The following is a 23661-nucleotide window of genomic DNA, read 5'->3' as shown; positions in this document are numbered from 1 at the left end:
TTTCTCTTTTTGGAATAGCAAGGCTGAATCAAGTCAAAGCTTACCACACTTTTATAGGCCTGGATGAAAACCCCACAGCCCAGATCTTTAAGAAGAGCATCTCTAGGGTGAGGTCATCATGCTTATTTATCATTGGTTCTGCTTCTTTCTGCTGCTTTCTGGAATACTCGGGATAGGGGATTTCACAGACTTAGGTGCTAAATAAATGTTCAGTTAAATTAACAACAGTTCCCAAGTACATAGGCTGTGGAGCCAGATAGCTCTGGGGTTTCGTTCTGGGGCTGCAAAATGACTGGGTCAACTGTCAGGCCACATGGTCAAGAACCTCTGAGTTCTTGCAAATTCAGGAAATGAGCAACTAGGTGTCCTGAGTTTGGTCTGGCACATGGGAGGTGTTCAGTGAGGTAGGGCTGCTTCAGGCCACACAGAGCTATGTCCAGCTATCCTGGGTGAGCCATGAGGAGTAGAAGTGTGCACTCCAGGAGCAGATTCCATTCTATGCACCTTAGAGCAAAAGGAGCCTCAGCCCTGAAAGATGGGGCCTTGAGGCCTGGAGCTGGGCAAACCCTTGGGAAGGCTACTTGGGCATACAATAGATGGCTGTACTGCAACCTGTAGAACCACCCCAAGTCTAAGTCCAGCAAATATCCTATTTTAATATATAAGCAGATCCATTTTTTTTAATACAAAGAATCCTTTATGTTTTTCAATACTGTAAGCTGGTTGACACTCATAGACATATTACTTATTGCCTAATGAAACAGAAGGGGCAAATACACTACAGTATATTTGAACCCGAGGGCACAAGGCTTCTTACAGGGTAGGGGTTTCAATGCTGTGAAATTCTCATGCCCTCTTCTCTGATGGAAGGAAGGGCACAGAGCTTATTCTACTTGATTCTAATCACCTTGACTTAAAGTGGTTGGACTACAGTGATGGGCTATCAAAGTCAGTTCTACAGCAGAGTAACTGAGAACTGGCTCGGTGTTATTTGTCGCTAAGCCCTGGTTCTAGAAAGCGTTGGTTACGTATGCTAAGGAAATTTGGGCTTTAAGACCAAAGGAGAACCTTTCCATGTTTGGGTAAGAATATATAGCAAGTGTCAGTAATGAAAAATGCCCATCAGTCATCAGTGCGTAGGCCAGTTTAGAGCACAGTGCTTTGTGGTATTCAGGTATACAGTAGGCCCAGGCATGCAGGTTGGGATAGTTTATATTATTATAGGCAGGCACGCAAACTCCAGCTAAGGTGGTGGGAGGACAGACTGTTAAGTTCCAGAACTGGGAACTCCATACAGCAGAGGGGAGACTCCTTGGACTATGGATACACCCAACAGGCAATTGGCACCGGAGACAGTTGCTTCCTGGGAAATCCAATAGTAGATGCAAGGCTGTCCCCAAAATGCCGTAAGTGGAGATGACATTAAAGAAGATGTCAGCCTGTCATACCAGGTGTGAACAGGGGTCATGGGGTCACAGGGTGAGTTTGGATAGGGAGAAGCAAACCCCGCCTGTGCTCCTCTCTGATAGAGCCATACTTGCCACGTACATGACCTAGGGAGAAGTCTACATACAAATCACTGCCTGGGACAATTGTGAATGCCAATTATGGACTACCTTCTGCATGGTCGACCTCTGTTGTGTATACTGTTTGAGTCTACACCAAGAGAGTTTCATGAGCCATCTATTGCCATGGGGCAGGGGACACAGCAAACACAACAATGACAGGTATGGATAGAAGATGCTAGATACAAAGGTTAAACAATCAAGGCTAGATAAATTGAGCCCAAATCCAACAATCTCCAGCTCAGATCCAGATATGTGAATGTACTGATGGGCACTGACCCTTTAAAAAGTATAAAAAAATGAGATTGTCGGGCACAAAAACAAGCCAATCCATTCTTACATTAATTCTAAAAATGAAGCACTATCTACAGATGTCCTGTATCAGCAAAACCTGTTTGCAAACCAAGCATATCAACAATATTTAATTTCCTTCTAGCACAAAGGCCAAAGAAGGTTAATTGCAGTTATTTATATGTTCAGAAAACGTTAGACAAATCTATTTATTTTTCAAATGTAAATTGCTCTAGATCTTTGCCAAGTCAAAAAAAAGAATGAAAATTAAAATTTGAGAGACAAAGAACATGGTAGATAGCTCTCTAGGACACTCTCAAGGTGTGTTTATCAACTGTCTTGACACACCTCAAGAGAACCATTGCTTGAACCTCTATCATGCTAGCTACAGGAAGGGAATGCTGAGTGTAGACTTCAGGGATTGCTTTGACTTTAGCATTTTCCATGCAACTCAGAGAAAGCATTTATCCTCTGGTATTGACATAATTCTATAGCATGTAAAAGAAATGTCTCCAGAAGTTTCAGTTTAAGATTCGCTACTAAATTCAGTTACTTAAGTAAAATGCTTATTATTAAATTTTTAAAAATTATTTTATTGTCTCAACTTCATATATATGAAATAAATAACATATTATAAATAGTAGACATATATGTACCTTATTCCTCTTCTATCAAACCCCTCCTTATTCCCAATAATCAAGTAGATCAATTAATTTTCTATTACACTTCAAATCTATTATCTTTATTGTGTGTGTATGTGTGAGCGTGCATAGGTATGTGCAGGTCAGTAGACAACTTGTGGGAATTGGTTCTTTCCTTCCACCACGTGGGTCCCAGAGACTGAACTCAGGCCACCAGGCTTAGGGGCTAGTGGCCTTACTCAGTGAACCATCTGGTTGGCCCAGAGGATGCTCATTTTTGAACATACCTCTGTATTATTTTCAAAACCGTTTTTCTTTATGTGGGTCCTAGAAATAAAACTCAGGTTCTTACACTTTATGGAGCATGTCCTCAGTTTAGTTTATGTCTGTACTATTATTACCCCAGCCACACTGAGGAGGGGCCTTAGGTCTGTATCCTTCAGTGCTTCTACAGTAGTGATGGAGGTGGGTCTTGTAATAATAAAGAAACTACCTCGGCCCTCATAGGACAGAAAATTAGGTAGGCGGAGTAGACAGAAGAGGATGCTGGGAAAAAGAAGCTTAGTCGAGGAGTTGCCATGATGCTCCCACTCCAGACAGACGCAGGTTAAGATCCTCTCTGGTAAGCCAACTCATGGGCTACACAGAATATTAGAAATGGGTTAGAACAATATGTAAGAGCCAATAAGAAACTGGACCTAGCCGGGCCAGGCAGTGTTTGAAAGAATACAGTTTCCGTGTAATTATTTCTGGGTATAAGCTAGCTATGTGGGCGGCCGGGTGCCAGGGACGCAGCCCTGCCGCCGCTCTTATTTCAACACAGTAGCATCACCACCGCTCAGGCTGACAATGGTACCTGTTTCCTGCTTTATCCCTCCTCCCTATCAGCATCAGCAAGGCTTGTCCTGTGTTCTGCTGTATCTAATAGGACTTCCAGAAGTCTTTAGATTGGATGAATACACATTTGTTAAGTGAATCAGTGAAAGTTCTGCACAATGTGTCCATCCAGATCGAGTACCACTGCCTCCGGGAGGGAGGGTGGAAGGCACATAGGAATCTAGAAGGTGAAAAACTTTTATGAAGCCCTAAAAGCTCCTGAAGTTACAAGATTTAAAAGGTCAAGACCCATCTTTAAAGTTATGAAGTCAGCAATAAATAAATAAATAAATAAATAAGCAGAAAACAAACTACCATCACCATCAACAACAAAAACTTCGCGGGGGAAATGAGAGACCACCTTCGGTGGAGCTGTCTGCAGATTGCAGAATGGGCAACCAGCTCAGGGAGGCCGCTTCTCGGGGTCACCCATGCTGTGCTGGGCCTTCCTGTTATGTCTTTAGTCACACATGTTTGTGAGCAATCTCTCACCCACGTTCTTGTAAGTGACCCCCATAAACTCGCTGGCTCATGCAGTGAGACATGAGTGTACTTGGCTCTTTGGTCTGTCGTGGGGCCCTACCCGGGGTGAATGGATGCCCTGCTCACATCCCAGGAAAGCCGCGCAGCAGAATGCATTAAGCCTACCAGTGTGCTCGTCTTGAATGCTGGTGGGCTTCCTGCTTTACTCTAGGGGATGCTTCTTGGCTTCTAAAGACTAAGGAGAATGATAAAAATAGCCAGATATGATTCTTTCCCAGCTGCAACGAGTGAATAAATTCCATATCCTTAGGACTTAAGGAGAGCTAGATTTGAGAAAAAACTAGGTTAAAAGTCAGATCTAGGACCCTGCCAAGGGCCCAGAAAAAATTCCATTGACCACCCCCTTAAGACGTTTGACCCTGAGAAAGACGGAAGCAAAGTAGAAGGAGCAGGCTAGTATTGGGACTCTCTGCCTCGGAAGCAAGATGCCCCCTGAACCAGCTCCATCATCAGTGCCGCTGGTGCAGGGGAGCAGCTGGCAAAGGTACTGGCTGAAAGGCTTTGGAATCATCTCCAGGGCTCTGCAATATCCGGAAGGATGAGATGGAACTGGTTGTAAAGTTGCTGAAGGGATTGATACAAAGCTTCGGTGTTTTTAGGTGATAAGGGCAGACCAGGGCAGCGCCGGCTTCTAAAACTGTTTCCTTGCCCAGCGACACCTAATGTGTTTTAGCTCAGTGCAGCCCATCTGCAGAAGGTCAATCACACGGACATCACTGAGAGTTTAAATAACCTAAGCTCCTTTGCGTGTCTGACTTGCCCACCTAGGATTACAGCTCCCACTGCCCTCTTTATGGACTCTGCTCCAGCCTCCTTAGCCTCCTGGCTGGTCTGTAACCTTGTCAAATATGATCCCGCCCCAGGGCCTTTGCATTTCCTGTTATGATTGGCAAGGTCAGTCCTCCTCTAACCTCCTGGCTTGCAGCCTCACTTTCTTTAGGTCCCGGCTCAAAGGAAGGGGAACTTTCTGACCGTCCTACCTAAAGCAGCTCCTTCCTTGATTCGAATACTTGCTTTGTTTCTCTATCTCTATACATGATACATTGTTATCTATGCCTTTGTTCCCCTTTCTCTCTTGTGGGAGGACTGGAAGCCAGGGTATTTTGCCTGACGGGGTAGCTGCTTGCTACTGAATGGGTGATTGCATGAATAAGCATCTCCTGGGCACCAGCTTCTGAATTTGGTGATACTGCAGAGGTTCCAGCCCTCAGGGTGTCTGCTCTAGAAGCCTTATGGCCAGGAGCACATAGCGTTCTGAGATGATGAAGTTTGTGCTTTGACATGAGTCAAAGCTGAGAGGGTGGCCTGAGCCTGTGGGAAGGGAGGGTTTACCACAGGGTATGGGCAGAGGGTATGAAATACAAGAAGATGGGCCATTTTAGGGGGATTCTGTGGAGCGGGTAAGAAGTTGGGAGACATTGAACCTAAGTTAGAAAATACATAAATACTCAGTACTGACTGGTTCCCTGTTTATTAACAGTTTCCTTAATAAATGGGGGGAGGGGAATCTGGGGCTGTCTGTTCTAGTGTTTAAAGCCTTCAGAGTTTGAACTACTCGGGGTTTCGTGCAGCCACTCGGGATTGACTTAAAAATCGCTTCAATGGCAAGAAGTCTGACAGTCATTAATTAAACCTGCATGATTTGTTAGAGCAGCATTTGCAGTTGGTGACAGAGGCATAAGTGGCCACCAATATAGGATGCAGAGAGCTAGAACTCAAGGCAAACTGCCGAGCGCCGGGTCACCTGTTCCAGTCAAGTGCTCAGGGTTTCCGGGGCAGAGGCAGTTCCGCAGAGAAGGGCTTTGGAGGCTTATGAAATGGTACGAGCATCCTTGTCTGTTACACACACACACACACACACACACACACACACACACACACACACACACACACACCATGGTGCCCAGTGTCTCGGGAGCAGCCACACGAGGGTGGGGTTTCTGTGTCAGGGGTTCAGGGGTGAGTAGAGAAGAGCGCACAGAAGACTGTAGGGCTCCCTCCAGCCTTGCGGTTTGAACTTGGCAGTGAGAAGAGCGAAGCCTGGGAAAATTGCTACCTGCTTTTGCTAGCCTCTTCGCCAAAATTCTTGGGCGTGCCAGAGCCTGACTGACTGAACCCTGACTGAATTTCTCAATCTTTTAAGACCGAGAGGAAGCCTGCCTGGGCAAAGTTTAGTGCACACAGGAAAAACATGCGTCAGAGCACAAAACCTGAAATCCACAATTACAAAGAAGTGCACACAGCCACCTCATAAATGGAAATCTCAGTCAGGCGCATGCACAATGACCTTTGTATAAAAACAATGCCAACGCTTGCTTTGTAGTGTCCCAGAGATGTCTTTCCTTCTAGAACAATCAGGAAGATGGGTGGGGAGCCCTTATTGGAAATTCTAGTTTCAATTTCGGAAACTCACAGTTTTGGTTAGGCGGGTATGTGCGTGCCTATGTGAGTTCGTGCGTGCGTGAGTCTATGAAAACACAAAAACAGCCTCAGCTGATCTCGCCAGGGGCTTTGCTGGAAGCCTGGAGGGAGGCTGCTTATAGAAAAACTACGGAGGCCCAATGTGCTCATTCTAAAAGATCCTTTATGTGATTGTGGGAAGAAAGCTTGCAGGCCTGGAAGTTATTGTTCCCACAAGGCACTGCTTCTTGAACAAGGAAGTGGGAGGAGCCTGGCTGGGCAAGGCTCTTTTTGGGGGAAAGGGCTGGTTTTCTTGGCCAGTTTTTCGCTCACATTGGCCATCAGAAGCCCTGCAAATTATCTTTCAATTGCTCTCCTCCAAACAGACTCCTCTTGTTATATCCACTCTCTCTAAATAGATGTTTTAGTCATGCCATGGTGGGCAGTTTTCAAAGAACAACGATTCGCAAATTGGAAACAATCCCAATGACCAGCGACTGGGGAAACATTAGGCAAATTACAGGACATTCAGAAGATGGACTATTTCACAGCCATTAAAAATGATGTGCATGAATGTTCTGCAGTACCCAGAAAGGCTTATGGGACACTATTAAGTGAAATAAAAGGGATATAAAGTTATATATGCAGTACACATATTTTAAAACTCGCACTATTTGTATTAAAGAACAACAAGAAACAAACAAAACCCATGAGACGATGCCCTAAGTACTAATTTTTGGTTAATTCTGGGTACTGCAGTAGTAGATAATTTTAGTTTTCCCTTTTATGCTTTTGTGCATTTCCCAATAGTTAAAAAAATGAGCTTATATACCTTTTCAGGAAAAAAAAATAACTGTAAAAATTTGAGTTTATCTCCTTTTACATTGCAGCTGTAAAACAACACAGCATACAAGGAGAGCAAAATGGAAGGAAGGTTGGATGATTAAAACAATAAAAATCAAGAAACTGAGCCAGGCGGTGGTGGCGCACGCCTTTAATCCCAGCACTCGGGAGGCAGAGGCAGGCGGATCTCTGTGAGTTTGAGGCCAGCTCGGTCTACAAGAGCCAGTTCCAGGACAGACCCGAAAGCTACAGAGAAACTGGACAAGCATAAAGGCTCTGCCATGGAGCCAGCCCGTGAAGGATGCAACACTCAGGAATACATCTGGTGGGCAGAGGAGGGGATGTGGGCTAGTCACAGCTGTGCCCTGGCAGTGATCCCCATCCCCACGCTGAAGCGTGGGCATCTGGGGACTGTGGGTACAGCGAGTGTTGCAGTGTTTGCAGCGTGTATGAGGCTGTGGTTTGGTTCTGGGTGCAAGGGCACCTTCGTGTTATCTCAGCACCTTGGCGATGAAAGCAAGAGGAACAGGAGTTCAAGGGCTATTCTCTGCTGTTTTCCTTAGTGTGAGGCTAACATGGGCTGCATGAGACCATATTTCAAAAAACTGGGGGTGGGGAAGAGGAGAGTGGAAAGTTGGCCTGGGGGGCAGGAGGGTCTGAGGATATGTTCTGTAGGCCTCATTGCTCCCAGACACCCAGTCTCCCTGCTGGACCCCACCATGCTGTGCCGGCTACCAATTAATTCCCACTGCGTAGCATCTGACCTAACTTGCACTTATGCCCGCTTTGAATTTTTGGCTTTTTCCCTGTGTGTTCCAGGATCCAAACACAGGGCACACAAAAAGCTGTCAGTTCCAAGCAAATTAAACCTCTTGCCTTCGGGCCACAGGGGCAGCTGGCAGCACCAGGCCCTGGGGATGCAGAGAATTGCACTCTGTAGACCATGAACTTGTCACCCCTTTCTGGACCTCTTGCAGGAAGCTGCATCCTGAACAGTTCTTTGCTCTACTTTGGTGTTATGTCCCACGTCAGCCTAACTCTCTTACCTACTCAGTACCAAGAAGAATGAGTGATGGACAGCCCTCAGGCCTGCCTTCAAGGAGTTGGGTGCAGTGGCAGCAGACACAGGCATGGGTGTGTGTGTGTGTGTGTGTGTGTGTGTGTGTGTGTGTGTCAATCTGCAATGTCAGAGCTACAGGGGGTGTGCCAGGAGGGCACGAAGAACTCTGGGGTCAGTGAGTGTGGGCACTTGGTTTCCAGCCAGTCAATAATGGGACTCTGTGACCTTGGGCAAGGCCTCGGATTTTTCACTCCCTGCTTCGTTAGTAAAATAGGAACATGGGCCCTATCCTGAGAGCATGACCCTGAAGTTCAAGCGGAGGAATTCTGACAAAAGCCCTGGCACAGGCTAGCACTCCACAGCTGTTCTAGCTCTCCAGCGAAGGCTCCAAGGAGAGCAGAGGTTTTCTCAGGCCTCAGAGGCAATTTAGCACCGTGCCTGCGGGAGAGGAGGAGGTGCGGACGCCTCCAGGGCTGTGCAGGCTCTGTAACCTGCTCTTGCTCCCTCCCTGGCACTGGGGGCATCCTATTTTCATCACTAGTCCCCCATAAGAGGCACAAAGATGGAAGCCACGAGGGCAGGCAGTAATTTTTCCTATACTTTAATCCCGTGGATGGCATTCTAAATACTGGACTCCCAGCAAGGCCAGGCAGCAGTCTACCAATGTGGCTTCAGTACAGACAGGGCCTCCCGGGCCCAGTGCAAGGCCAGACCCCCAACTGTGGTTACTTCAGGATATCCAGGACACAATGTCAGGGTGGAGTGCATGAGGCTCTTTATCATCTGTTAGGAAAATATTTGAGGGGCTGGAGAGATTTTGGCTCAGTGTTGAACAGAACTGGCTGTTATTCCAGAGGTCCTGAGTTCAATTCCCAGCACTCACATGGTGGCTCACAGCCATCCGTAATGAGATCTGGCACCTGCTTCTGGCCTCCAGGCATACATGCAGGTAGAACACTGTATATATAATAAATAAGTAAACCTTTGAAAAAGAAAAGTTTAGTTTTGGTGGTGAAGCAGCTGTGCCTCTGCAAATGTCTGAAGGAGGGTCTCCTGGCTCCAGCCCTGATCCTCACAGGACTGGTCTTTGCTTCCCACCATGAATCTTTAGTTTTTTTTTTTTTTTTCCTAATGTAGGGCCAGTTGCTTCATCCCTGGATTACCTCCCTGTGTTCACCGTGTAACGGCAGGATTTGATCCAGCTTCCAAAGTCCTACTCAAGTACCGTCTTTATGACCACAGTGTTCTACAGGTGACTTATCTGAACCTCTCATAGACACACTGCACTCCACCCCTGCCCCGCTGCCCCCATTCAGTGATTCAATGGTGCCAAGCAGGAGCCATGTGAGGCCCCTTTGTTCCCCTTCTTCAGCTTAGGGACCAACCAACAGACAGCGGCAGAGTGTCACAGTTCGGTCTCACAGTTCTGGACCAAGCTGCTGACAGTGAGTCCCTGAGCTGTCATTTTGGGGCTTTGTCACCTTGAGACACTTGCCCCTCTTCTCTGCCTCACCTTCTCCATCTGTAAAACTCAGACCCTGCTAATCACACATATCTTGTGGGAATCACGAAGGCTATCTGAATTTATTTGTCAAAAATGTTAGAGTGCTTGTGCCCCATCTAAGGGATGCAGGACTGCCAGCTTCCAGTGCTCATGCCCCATCTAAGGGATGCAGGACTGCCAGCTTCCTGTGCTTGTGCCCCACCTAAGGGATGCAGGACTGCCAGCTTCCTGTGCTTGTGCCCCACCTAAGGGATGCAGGACTGCCAGCTTCCTGTGCTTGTGCCCCATCTAAGGGATGCAGGACCGCCAGCTTCCAGTACTCATGCCCCATCTAAGGGATGCAGGACCGCCAGCCTCCAGCACTGCAAAACTCATGGCAGACACTGGATGGACACAGCTGACTGGATGACTGACTGACAAGTGAATAACAAATCAGAAGCTTCAGAGTAACTAAATATAATGAAAATATTACACGAGCTGAGACGCGCCATGCTCAAATAATGTTGATGTACCACTTTCTGGTGGGGCACAGCAGTAGAGGTTGGCAGAGGTCTGTCAGCAGGAGCAGAGTTACAGGGAGACAGAAGAATGGGTTTCCATCTACCGAGCATGAGACCTTGGCTGATAAAGGTGTTGTCTATGCTCCAGAGTCCTGAAGAGGGAGATTTTAGACATTCCTACTACAACGAATCGGCGAACTTTGGGGCGATGGTTAGGCTAACAAGTCCAACTTGCTCGTACAAGGATCAAGACAGAACACTGTGTTCCGGGAGGATGTGTGGTTGTTGTGTGACAATTAGAAATCAAACCGCAGAGGCAAACTCTGTTTACCTTTACAGAAAGTTAAGAAACCAACCACGTTTCTTTGAGATTTAAAAATTGTAGTCAAGTTAGATGAAGTGAGCCAGCAATCTTTGTACCATTTGCCATTAGCAGTGTTTGTTGAGGCCCCAAGCAGGGAAAATACTAGAAGGAAAAGGGAAGAGGGAAGGGAAGCATACTGAAGCAAGACTGCTCTGGGCATGGTTTTCAGGCTTCTGACGTGCTCAGGGCTCCTAGTCCCCAGGCAGGGCATGTGGCTGCAAGAGGCGGTCTAGGCTCATGCTTCCTCCGGCCTTTGTGCCCTAGGTTGGTTCCTCACGAGCTGTGTGACCTCTTTAAGGGTAAAATTCTTCCACCAGATAGGGATGATGATGCCTAGGATCGGTTGACACAGCTGTCGGGAAGATTCACTGATGCGCTGCACTCAGAAAGCATATTGAGAATTTCTGGAGAAACGGCATGGAGAATCTAGCATGACTGCTTTAGGAAGTGCTGGTCTAAGCCAGGCCTGGAGGCTTAGACTATAAATCCAGCCAATCAGGAGGCTGAGGCAGAAGGATCACAAGTTCAAGGTTAGCCTTGGGCAACAGAACAAGATACCATCTCAAAAGTTCTCCATGTCAAAATTATAAAGAGGGTTTGGGGTGTAGCTCAGTATCAAAGCATTTGCCTAGTATGTGTGAGAACTCAGTTTCAATCTCTGGGTACAGGATTGCCTCCTTCCCACAAACGGAGCTTTATATAATTGAGAGCAATCTACAGATTTAACACGATACTCATTAAAATTCAAATGGTACTCTGTACAGAAGTAGAAAAATAATTTAACTCAAGTGAATGCTGATTAACTAAGCAGTCTTGATCAAAGAGAGCAATGCTGTAGGAATCACAACGTATCTTCAGATTATACTATAGAGCCACAGTAACAGAAACAGCAAGGTATGGCATAAAACATACCAGACAAAGGGACAGAGTGAGAGTCTATGTTAGGTTGGCCTGTGGGGGATTGCCTTAGCTGAGTTAATCGATGTTGAAATACCCAGCCCATTGTGGGTGGCACCATTCCTTAGGTAGGGGGTCGGGAACTGTATAGATAAGAACAGAGAAATCGAGCAGAGCGCAAGCAAGCGAGCAAGCGAGTGAGCATGTGTATATTCACTTCTCTCTGTTCTTGAGTGTAGATGGGATGTAAACAGTTATTCTGAGTTCTTGCTACCTTGACATCCCTGCGATGCAGGACTGTAACTTGGAATTGTGAATGAACATAAACTCTTTCCTGATTTGTTTTCTTGTTGAGGTATTTTGTTGCAGCAGCCACAACCACAAAACTAGAACCCTCATTCTTCTTCAACAAAATCAAACACACACACACACACACACACACACACACACACCCCACCATCATCATCATCCAATTAGTAAGTGGGCAAGTGAGCTGAACAGAAAGTTTTCAAAAGAAACACAAATAGATGTGAGTGTATGAAAAATGTTCCATATCCATAGCCATCAAGGATGTGTAAATCAAGACAACAGTGGGAACCCATCTCACCACAGTCAGAATGACGTACGTAGAGAAAACAAGCGGCAAACACCTGTTCAGGATGTGGGCAAGCAAAACTGGCATTCACTTTTGACAGGCGTGTAAGGCTGGAATATCAATGATGGAAATCAGGATGGAGGTTCCTAAAAACTTAAAATCGGAGGGCTGAATAACTCGGCCAAACCACAAACCCAAAGGGCTCTAAGTCAGCACCCACCAAGCTGTGTCAAATCCACGCACACTGCTGCACTGTTTGCAACAGCCCGGAGAGGCAAATGGATGGAGAAAATGTGGTGTTTATACACTGCAGACTTTTGTTCAGCCATAAAGAAGAATGAGATTGTGAATTATTTGCAGGAAAGTAGACAGAAGTGCAGGTCAGCATGTAAACAAAATAAGCCAGATTCGAAGACTAATATCATGCTTTCTTGTGTATGGGGAAACCAGGCTAAAATAATATACGTATATAAGACATAAATATAGAAGAGGTCTATTTGGGAAGTGGGACCGCAGGGAGGGAGAACAACAGAGGGTAATATATGAATATGAGCAGAATTATGATCCATACATATGAAAATGTCATAATAAAACCCATCATTATATATGCTAGTTTAAAAACATTAAAATAAGTTTGGTGGTAAGAAGATCCAAGAGGGAACATGGTGTGCATTCCAGCAGGTAGCTGGCCCTGGGTCTGTGATGATTCCTTTCATGGTGTTGGGGGGGAAGAAAGAGTTCCCTGGCTGCTGTCCTAAAACGCTGCTTGCATTGAGTCTCACAGCCATTTATGATGATGGCAATATTCTAGGTCCCTTCACAAGACCTGGCAGCTCTCCATGAGGTCTCACCAGCACGGGCATCTGAAAGAAGGCTAGGCTCATGGTGGCGGGAAACGGACTCTTTAATTCGGGTTGATTCTTTTTTATTTAAATTTAAGCACCCTCATGGGGAGGGATCACGGTACCAGGCTGGGCAGCTTTAATTTATGATTCTTTGTGTTTATTAACAGACGGTCTCCTGGGTTTGAGTTGATAAAGCACTGGCCTTTGTGAGCATGAGACCACGAGCTTAATCTCTAGAACCCATTAAAAAAAAAACACCTAGACATGTCGCTGTGTGCTTGTAACCCAGTTCTGGGGAAGCAGAGGCAGGAGGTTCCACCGGCTCACCAGTCAGCAAGCCTGGACTACTTGGTAAAAGACCCTATCCCAAAACAAACAAACAGAGGACCAAACGGATGAACAAACTGATAAGGTGGACAGCACATGAGCAATGGTGACTAAAAATGACAACCGCTATTGACCTCTGGCCTCTGTACACATTCACACCCACATACAGACACACATACACGTGTATGCACACACAGACACACGCACATACATGCAGACACACACATGCACACACACACATGCACACACAGACACACGCACACACACATGCACACACAGACACACGCACACACATGCAGACAGACACCCACACCCACACACACAATAAATAAGAGTATTCTTCCCCTTCCTACAAAGCAAAGAGAAGCTGGTGTCAGCCCCCATGAGCGTGCTGTGGTCCAGTGGGCAGATCCAGAAGAGGACTGGCTTCTGAGGGGAACAAATGTACCCGCTGGCAGTCAGGCTACACCTGCATGCTGGGGGAAGGTGCTGTCCTTCAGCCTGAGCCTACCCCTCGGCTTGTCACCTGTGGGCACAAGCTGTCCCTCTTCCTAGGTAAATTCCCTAAGTAACCCAGCCAAAGCTGTTTAACAAGTCCCGAGGCTGCAGGTGTCAACAGCTCAGATGCCGGTGAAATCCCGTTTGCCTGAATGCTGTCTCCAGGGATGGCCCCTGTCAAACATTGCCTTGCCTCTCCTTTTTGTGCTTCTGCATTAATCTGCCAGCCTTGAGCTGTGTAGAGCCACCTTGGGGAAGCTGTGGGTGATCGTTAAACTGGGAGCTGTTCTTTGGTGGTGGCTCCAGAACCAAGCATGCTGCAGGCTGGCCACGTCAGGACAATCCCACGTTCCGTTTGCTCAGGTTAACTGCAGAGGACTTCTGGGGTAAGGAGGATGCAGCTAGTCTCCACTGGGACAGATGGTCATTAGGCACCATATATCAACTGAGCCCCCACCACTGGGAGATTCAGTCACTACAAAGAAAAAGCTCATTTCTTGTCTGTATGCAGCTTTACAAAATGGAGGTTTTGGTATAAACTTTGAACAAAACAAAACCGAGAAAAAAATGTTAGTACCTCGTAACAGTGCTGTCCAGGCCCCAGAAGCTTCACCTGGGAGCCAGCTGGAAAGAAAATGTGTGGACTGTACCTTCAGGCCTAATGAAGTTTATCAAAATCCCATCGTTAGCCTGTTCTGAGCCCACGTGATAGACGCCACGACAGCAAGGTGATGGCAGCCATCATTTCTAGTGCAGAGACCTTTAAAGCATTTAGTATATCAACTCACAAAGCCTCATGAACACCCTGAAATTGTCTCTATGGTAGTCCAGGAAACTGAAGCTCAGAGCAGTTAAGTAACCTGTCCGAGATCACTCAGCTAATGAGTGTGAAAGTCAGGATCTCAACTGAAGTACTCTACCTTCAGAATTGAAGAAGAATGCCTGCAACACATTTCTCTTATCTAACAGGCATGCCCATGGATCAAAACCTCCCCGTATCTTGTAAATACACTAGTTCTTGTTCATCAGTTTCTTTTTAAAGTGCTGAGATACGATGGATGGGCTATGATGTTGGTTAGACTCTGGATAAGGACGGTTTTCTCACTACCAGTTTGGTTTGTTTTGTCTGTAGACACAAATGTGAGGGTTATACAACGCTCTGTCCTTGTCTGGCACAGAACAGAGGCTGAGCAAATAACAATATCTCATGCCAGCCTCCCCCTCCTCCTCAGTGGTCCTTTCGGATCTTCACTAAGGACAGTTGGTCTCCCCACCTTCCTTCCTGCCCAGGCTGTTGCTGTGTTCCCAGAGCCTCTCCAGGCCAGGACCTGCATGAGGGTTTCAGATACTAAACTCAGAAGCATTAAGGGACAGCAAGAGAGCTTTTCTTGCAGATAGAGCCACTTCTGAGCTTCTGTGAGGACAGGCGTATGAACAATTTAGAGGAAAGAGTGCATGATCGTAGCTATCTATTTTGGTAGCCGTGGGATGGGATGTCGTTCCTATGTCAGGCTTGCCCTGGGTATCTCAGTTCCGACATCTAATCCACTGCTTGTACCTGTCCCATGAGCAATGTCTTTCCTCATGTTACAGATGACAAAGGAGATTTGAAGAGGCAAAATCACTTGTTCAAGTTCTCAGAACTGCAGAGCTGGGCTGTGATTCCTAGCTGCTACCCACCTGACTCACCAAGTGGTAGAATCTCCAGAAGATGAAAGTGATAAGGACTTTAAAAAAATGTTAACATCTACTTTGATTTTGAAAATTCAGCCAAGAAGGAACAGAAAGAATGAGATAAATGGCTTCGAAAAAATTTGGGACATGTAGATCATGTCTTTTTCAAGTGTGTCCTGGAAATTCTGCATTCCTTAGTGGGTCTCTTTAGACTTCCAGCTGCTCCAACCACACTGAATCTAGAAATAGACTCAAGGAGGGAAAATGACCGCTGATAAACACAGTAGATAATAGAACCGCACAATTGTATGGGCAGAGTCATGCAACAGTGTGTTATCAGGTCTTAGAAGTTTAGATCTGGTACAGTGCAGGGGGGGCGGAGCTGGCCACAGGTTATGAAGCCTCATTTACATGCAGACTATTGAGAAATCAGCTTCAGTGATCTTGGTGAGAGGGAAGTCCTGAAGCACAGCCAATGCAGCCCTGGCAGAAGGGAACAGAGAAATGAGATGTCACAGTGTAGCATAAGACATGTGCTGTAGAATGCTGTCCTCTGGGTCTAACGTGACTGCTGCTTCACTGAACCGTCAGTATCTGTGATTACCCTAAGGAAACCTGGAGAAGATTGGGCCATTAACTTTCTAACATGAGTGGAGGATGGCCTCACAAGACCCTGCTTCTTCCAAGATTAAGATTAAGAGCCAGTTAATAGTGTTGTTTGGAGGAGGGGATCATGATGGCTACACACCTCCCCATGTGTGTACGTGTGTGTGTGTGTGTGTGTGTGTGTGCTTGATTACACTCACTCTTACACTAAACTAGACATGTGTGGAATCTTTTCCCGGTCTATTGTTTGGTGCTGTATCTACATGTGTGACTAGATGGTGCTTCATCTGTCCAGGAACAGTCACACCTCAACATGCTGGCCAGTAGAATTCAAGAGCAGGTACAAGAATCCTAGTTTTCTAAAGCCCATGGGAGTGCCTTCCTTATAGACTAGAGACAGGAAGAGCAGCGGATTTGGGGATATGATGACTTCATTTCTAAGGTGATGTCAGTACTTTTCCCTAGGGACATGTTTAGTGGGCAGCTGTAATTGGATCAGTCCGTGCTTTCATGCTATAAGTCCGTGCTGACTTCTTGTGCACCTAGCACTTATCTTGGCCTTGGCTCTGGAGTGATGGGCCAACCACATGTTTAGTTCACCCCTGTGAAGCTCACAGGCATTGCACAAGCATGGGAATCTGTATGGGATCCCAGGGTACTGCACTGGGCAGGAAAGAACAAGGTGTTACAAGAAGAATTAGCTTGAGACTAGACAGTGGGAACCTGAAGGGGAGATTAGGGTGGGAAGAGGAGTTTCTGGAGCTAGCGGAGGCAGTGTTTGGCCAGGGAGGGAGACGCATCATCTACAGAGAGGCAAAAGCCACAGGTGATGTACGAGGGTAAACAAGGAATCTCAACACTGTCTAGGCACTGAAAAGCTTGGTACCACTGAGCTGAGCCTCCGAGGACCTATAGTCAAAGCGAGGTACTGGTGTGTCTGGCTAAGAGATTTTGGTCTGGGACCACGGATATTTCCACACCTCCCTGTGTGGGACTTGTCTGCACATGGGGATTGCCTAGGGGGTCCACTGATTTGGCCTGGAAAGTGAGAAACCTGGGTGACTCCTGACCCACCAGGTCAGGTGTTCAGATGACTGGATGCTGATAACTAAAACTCGAGAATGTTCCTATTGCCTGGCCAGTTTTCATCCTTTTGTTTGAACAGAACTCTGAGAGGTGGGAGGGTCTTAAGGGAGCCCACCGAGGCCCAAGCTACTGTGGTAGAGACAGCATCCACTGAGTCTTTAAGAACCACTTCAAAAGCCCAAGTCGGGAATCATTCAGATATGTGCGTTTGACCACCACAGCAACAATAGCCAAAGGGGCACTAATTGGACCCTGGTGTGTTCCAGGCACTGTTCGACTCACTTAAGCTTCCAACTGCCCTGTGAAGAATTTACTTTTTGCATCCCATTTTGCAGATGAAGAAACCAAGGTACACATGAAGGCATTTCCCCAAGGCCTCAGTTTTTAGTCAGTAGTGCCCGAGTTTGAGCCCAGGCAGTATATTTTAGAGCCCGTTCTACTAAGTGTGTCTCTGTAAGAATGGGGGTCATTTCCATAGTTTCCATTGTACTTAGGTCAAGGAAGGACTGTGTTAAGGTAGTGCCTGGTTCATGAACCTCGAGAAAAGACAGATGAGAAGGGAATAAGAGAGGGGACACGCCCAGGTAGCCTGTTCCTAAAAGCGGCTTCTAATCCCAGACCTCTGAGAGGGTAGGATTCCCCCAGAGGATCCTGGGGCTTAAAGGTATGAAGAATCTTGAGAAACTGTGTAATTTAGTTCCCCGGCGTGTGGATGGGAGGCTGAGGCCAGCAGAAACGGAGGGACACAGCCCAGAGCCCCTCACACTATTTTCTTCCCATAGGATTCCAGGCTACAGAGACAACTGAGAGACTTCCCTCAGGACAGCCTGGTATCCACTTCAGACTCGAGAGACCCTCTTCTGGCTGAGCAACTGCTCTGGTCCAACTGGGGCCCCAAGAGATCCATGAAGAAAGATGGAGACATCTAAGGAGGTGGCACCTCCAAACCATATTTTCAAAGACTGCACCCCAGACTGCACCCCAGTTCCTGCCTGTCTGAGATATTCATGTACACTATTGTGACCCAGGCCACTTTTATCCTGTACAGGACCAGGCACATATAAAACTATTTCCAAAACTGCACCAGGCTTGACGATGTCTCCCTGGGGCATGAAGTTCCTCTCCGGTCTTTTATGGGATAGGAGCAACCATTTCCTCCCATCCTCCCTCCATCACTCCCAAACCTCTCTTCATCTTAGAGGGCAATGCCAATCCATCACAAGGCTGGGGTGAGCCAAGAACTGTCTGTAACCTTGGAAACCAGGCAAGGCCTACCTTTCCACCTGGAGGTTGACCTTGGACGGTTCCACGTTGGGGTTTTCCCATTCCATTTGCGGGCAGTGCATGAAGTAGCAAAGTGTGTACAGGGCCTCCGGCTCCCAGTAGAGCGCCCCCTGCTTGTGGTGCAGGGGCGTGCCATTGCCGTGATGCTTCGCATTGAGAGGCTGCAGGTGGTGCATCGCCCGGGACACCAGGTCACCTGTGGACAGAAGCAAGATTTCAGAACCTCGCGTCACAGACACCAACCAGAAGATCTTAGCAGAGACTCTGGACCCCGGTTTCCTCAGCCACTACATCCCGTGACAGTCCCACGTCAAGCAGAAAGGGAAAAACATTTGCTGGTCATGTGACCGTCAGGGACTTTGAAGCACAGGAGTCAGTGGAATCGCTTGCAGTCCCGCTCTTCCGGGGCTCCAACTGCTTTTGCTCCCCTCTCACGCAGCCCAGATTGGCCTCAGAGTCACTATGTAGCTGAGGATAACTTGAACTTCTGATCCTGCCTCCATCTCCTGAGTGCTAGGACTACAGGCATGAGCTACCACACCCAGACTATGTGGTGTCCAGGAGCAAGCCCAGGGTTTCTTTGTGCATTCTGGGCTCCCTGCCTGTGGGATAATGATCTTGTGTGCTGTAAAGATTTGTCATTTGTATTGGTTTAATAACCTGTTTCCTTGCTGACCTCTGCTAGTACAATAACTCAGCTTTGAGAGGTATATTTTCACTTCTAGTCCACGAGAAGAGTCCCTTTGCTCTCTCACACACTTCCTGCCATGTTGCTGGTTCCTCAGCACAAAAATGGAATCAAGTGACCCCAGATCAGCAACTCAGAAACTTGGCCAGGGTGTCCTTTCCTTAGGTTTATTTCTTGAGTATTTTGTCACTGAGGTGTGTGTGCATACATGAATTTATGTTTTATTACATTTGTGCAGGTACCCACAGAGGCGAGAGAGCGCTGGATCTCCCGGAGCTGGACTTACAGGTGGCTGTGAATCACCTGGTGTGGGTTCTGGGAGCTGAACCCACGTCCTCCGAGGCATCTCTCTAGCACCCAATATACTTAAAGTCTCTTTATGGTGAAGAAATGGAAGTCCAAAAGGTTCCACAGCTTCTCAAGGTTGTATAGCTATAAAATACGAAAGAGGAGAGGTGGGATTTGAACTTAGGACTCTGCACAGAATCCACGCTCCTAGCCACAGTCTTTGAACACAGGGGGTTGTTTCATCCTTCTCAGGACCAGCAAACCTGAGGAACATGCTGTTCTTTTTTTTCTTCTTCCTCAGAGGGACAGCATACTTTTTACATTAATCTTTGTTTTTAATTACGTGTATGCATGTGTGCACGAGTGTGGGTTTGTGCATGTAAGTGTGGTATCCACAGAGGCCAGAAGAGGGAATCAGTTCTGCCCGGAACTCCAGTTCCAGGGGATTGTGAGCTTCCTGTTGTGGGAGCCGGTAACTGAACTCCACTCTGTAAGAGTAGTAGGACCTTTTCATTGCTGAGCCATCTCTCCATCCTCAAACAAGACTTCTTAATGAAGCCACAACTGCACGTTCTCATGGGTCACAGGGCAGATCTTCTTGGGGGTGGCCGACTGAGCTCAGAAACCCACCCTTGTCCTGGCCGAGACAATGGTTCCATCGTTCACGAATACTGCCCTGCCAAAGCAAGCACAGTCTTCGTGGCTACTTGCTCAATTTTAAATGTACTCATTTTGTCTTATTTAAATACATCCATGTAATGAGGAAAATTATGCCACTTTCACAAATAGAATATGAACATCACTTGCCATAAATAGAAAGCAAATGATGAGGACAGCTCAAATTTGGGTTCTGCTTTCTTCTTAAATGAATAACAAGTATCAGAAAAAAAGGGGTTGGGGCCCATATCAAACAGAGCCTTTCTTAAGTAATTAAGGTAAAAGCATGTGATACATGTATTTTAATGCCCTTCCCCTGGCCACTTAAGTCATCTCGGGTACAACGGAGTGTGTTGCACATCTTTGGAGCCGCTTGTGCAAGATGCTAAATGATTAGTGTTACGTGTCAACTGGGCTGGGCTGTGGAGCTGAGTTGCTATATCAGACATTGTCTAGACATATCTTTGGGATAGTTTTAGGATCATTTTACTGAGAGTAGGTTCTGAGTACAGAAGCGGAACACCTGTGATGTAGATGGGCCTTGGCTAATTGGTTGAAGACCTGAGGGAAAACTGAGGGTGGAGAGATGGCTCAGCAGTGAAAAGCAGGCACTGCTCTTCCAGAGGACCTGAGAGCAGTTCCCAGCATGCACATCCGGCTGCTCAAGGCTGCATTAACTCCAGAATGTCTGAGGCCCTCTTCTGGTCTCTATGGTTACCCCACATATGAGACATGGCAGGCAGGCAGGCAGACGGACAGACACACAAGTAAACATAAATAAAAAAAAAAGTGGAATCCCCCCCCAAAAGGAATTCTGACTCCAGGCTGCAGCATTAGCTTTGATTAGAATCCCAGTCTGCTGGGCTGCCTTGAAAGGGCTGGTCCTGCCGCTCACACTCATACCAGTCAAATCTTTCAAGTCTCCATTGTCTCTTCTACTCTTCCTTTGTCCTTTGAAACATAGTATTACTTTGTATCTTACTTACTTTATAGCCTTGAACTCACTGTGTAGCTCGGGCTTGATAGGACTTATGGGAATCCTCCTGCCTCAGCCTCTCTCAAGTGCTGAGATTATGTGATTTATTCTCTCTCTCTTCCTCTCCCTCCCCCCTCTACCTCCCTCCCTCTCCCTCTCTCTTTCTCCCTCCCTCCCCACCAACACAATGTCTGTGCTAGTGTCTCCCTTCCCATCCTGCATTGCTGCATTGTGTGGTCAAACCCACCATCCTGCTGCCTCTCAGTGACACACTTTAACCGAACTCAAAACCCAGGAACACAAACCATATGATATCTAGTGGGCTGAGGTGAGGGGCCCTGCTGAACCATCCTGTGCATGGGTGGGTCACCTGTTACAGCAAACACTCTAGTCCCGAAGGTCCACACTGCTGAGATGGGAAACCGAGGCCCATGTTGCAGGGCAAGGTGGGGTCAGATAAGGTTCCCTGTGTTAAGGTAGTGTGCTTCTGTCTTTCTCTCTACAGTGGTCCAATTTCCTCCTCCAAAGGCAGTCCAGTTCAACTGGCCGGCCCTCAGTCCCTCTTAGAGCAATTTGGCTTTTTGCAGCAAATGTATTATCAAATGCTCCAGTCCCCTGAGTCAGTAATCCACTTCTGGGAACGTGTCCCAGTGTTAGAATTCAAAATGCTGCAGAATCTTCGCCCATGAGGATTGGCACCTAGACCTTATTTACAGACTCCCAAATCCAACAAACAAATGTCCAAAAATAAGAAGAAGAAAACTCTAGCACACACACAAGATCAAATAATAAACGGAGGCAGACGTCAAAACTGTTTACACAAAACTGTAATATTGCGAGGAGGAATCTTCATTAAAATGGTAAGTAGGGGAAGTACGAACTTCAAAATTACTTACAGTGTGATCAGGATTATGTTATTAAAAAGTATGCACAAGGTAAATATCAGGAGAAGGAGAAGGAATGTTGACCAAGGATTTTTCTCCCTGGAGGGATTATTGGCGTTCTCTAAATTTCTGTAGTTTCTGAACTTTGATTTCTGGCACCTAGGGGTAGATATTTCCTTTCCTGTGCTTCTGTCCAGGGTCAGACTAGAATATTCTTTCTCTCAAATGCTCTCAGGAGGGAAGAGCTCATGGGGCCCTGAAGACTGACACACAGTTGGTGGCTGCTAGGGGGAGGGAGAGAGGTTGTTAGCATTAATTGTCAACTTGACAAAATGTAGAATCAGTCGGGAGAAGGGCTCTCTGGCGTGGATTCTGGGATCATCCTGGTTATGTTAGTTGATGGGAGACCTACCTACCCACTGCAGGTGGCAGAGGGTCCTAGACTGTGGAAGAGCTAGCAACCAGGCATGAATTCATGGCTCTTTGCTCTTGACTGTGGATGGAATGTGACTTGAGGCTTCAAGCTCCTGTCACCTTGATGGCCCCACAGCAGACTGTTACCTGGAACTGTGAGCCAATTAAACCCTTTATTCCTTGTTTCTTAAAGTTTTTTTTTTTTTTGTAATCACAGCACAGGAATCATGAGAGAGGCACTGGAGCGGATAGTAGGGGATGAATAATATCAAAATATATTATTTACATGTGTGAAGATGTCATAATGAAACCTCTTACATATTAATATGTATTAATAAAACGTAAGAAGAAATTTGCACGAAACACTTCACAATGATAAAAATCAAAAGTGAGTGGGAAATGGGGCTAGTGACAGCGATGGCAGAGATGGCGAAATGCTGGCAGGAGTTCCCAGTTGCCCGTCAACTTCCCGTGTTCTAGGGGCACTGGGAGGGCTGGTGGGTGGGTGCTCTTAGCCTTGTAGTCTCACTGTCCCCTCATCTTCTCGGGAACCACTTGGTCCACCTGGCATTCCCAGGTTCCTGTTTCATTGATTTCTTAACTTGGATGATTGCCCCTACACCCTACAGCTACTGATGGCTGATCAAATGGTGCAGCTTCCAGGGAGCACTCTAAAGTGCCCTGGTCAGAATCTCATTTCCTTGCATACCAGCAACACTCCCTAATAAAGATGTAGCTGCTTAATTTTGTAGTGCTTTACAGTTAACTATCCACATGCATGCTTCTTTGTGGGGACCCAATAAACTCTATCTATTGCTCTCTTTTGGGGAACAGTATGGTATGTCCTTTGCCTGCATCTCAGCACCCAATATGCTGCTATTTAGTGGTGGCTCTAGACAAGCTAATTTATTTTTCTGTGAGACATGAAAATAATGGCAGAATGAATTTGTTATGTATTTTAATGGAAAAAACACATATAAATTACCCAAATTGACATTCTTGTCTGCAAAATGGAGATAATAACAATATTTATCTCATAGAATTAAATGAGGAAATACATATACACACTTACAGTACTCAGAAAAGGGTCTGGTACCTTGTTTGTGCTTAATTAGTATTTAGTTCTATTCTTTTTTGCACCACCATTATCATTACCAACATTATTGATAGCATCACCACCACATCATTTCCATCATCACTACACATTTCCATCCTCACCAACATCAGCGATATCATTATCATATCATTTCTGTAGTCACCACAGTCATTGTTACCAACATGATCACCATCATTACATCATCTCCATCATCACCATCATCCCCATCATCACTATCATCACCATCATCTCCATCATC

The 23661-nt window shown here is 46.5% G+C and overlaps 1 protein-coding gene across 3 annotated transcripts in view; it reads right to left on the bottom strand.

Moving 5' to 3' along the window:
* Abtb3 (ankyrin repeat and BTB domain containing 3) overlaps positions 1 to 23661 on the bottom strand; it is a 245625-nt gene that overhangs the window by 69847 nt on the left and 152117 nt on the right. For all 3 annotated transcript variants that reach the window (XM_050145663.1, XM_050145665.1, XM_050145664.1), the window contains exon 3: positions 18391 to 18595. In XM_050145663.1, coding sequence (XP_050001620.1) covers positions 18391 to 18595 — 205 coding nt within the window. The remainder of the gene's footprint in view (positions 1 to 18390; positions 18596 to 23661) is intronic.

Source organism: Alexandromys fortis, unplaced genomic scaffold (genome assembly GCF_014885135.2).
Source record: "Alexandromys fortis isolate MF-2015 unplaced genomic scaffold, M_Fortis_MF-2015_v1.1 scaffold_50, whole genome shotgun sequence".
Classification (NCBI taxonomy): domain Eukaryota; kingdom Metazoa; phylum Chordata; class Mammalia; order Rodentia; family Cricetidae; genus Alexandromys; species Alexandromys fortis.
Note: the sequence above shows the minus strand (reverse complement) of the source record. Positions and strands in the feature narration are given on the sequence as shown.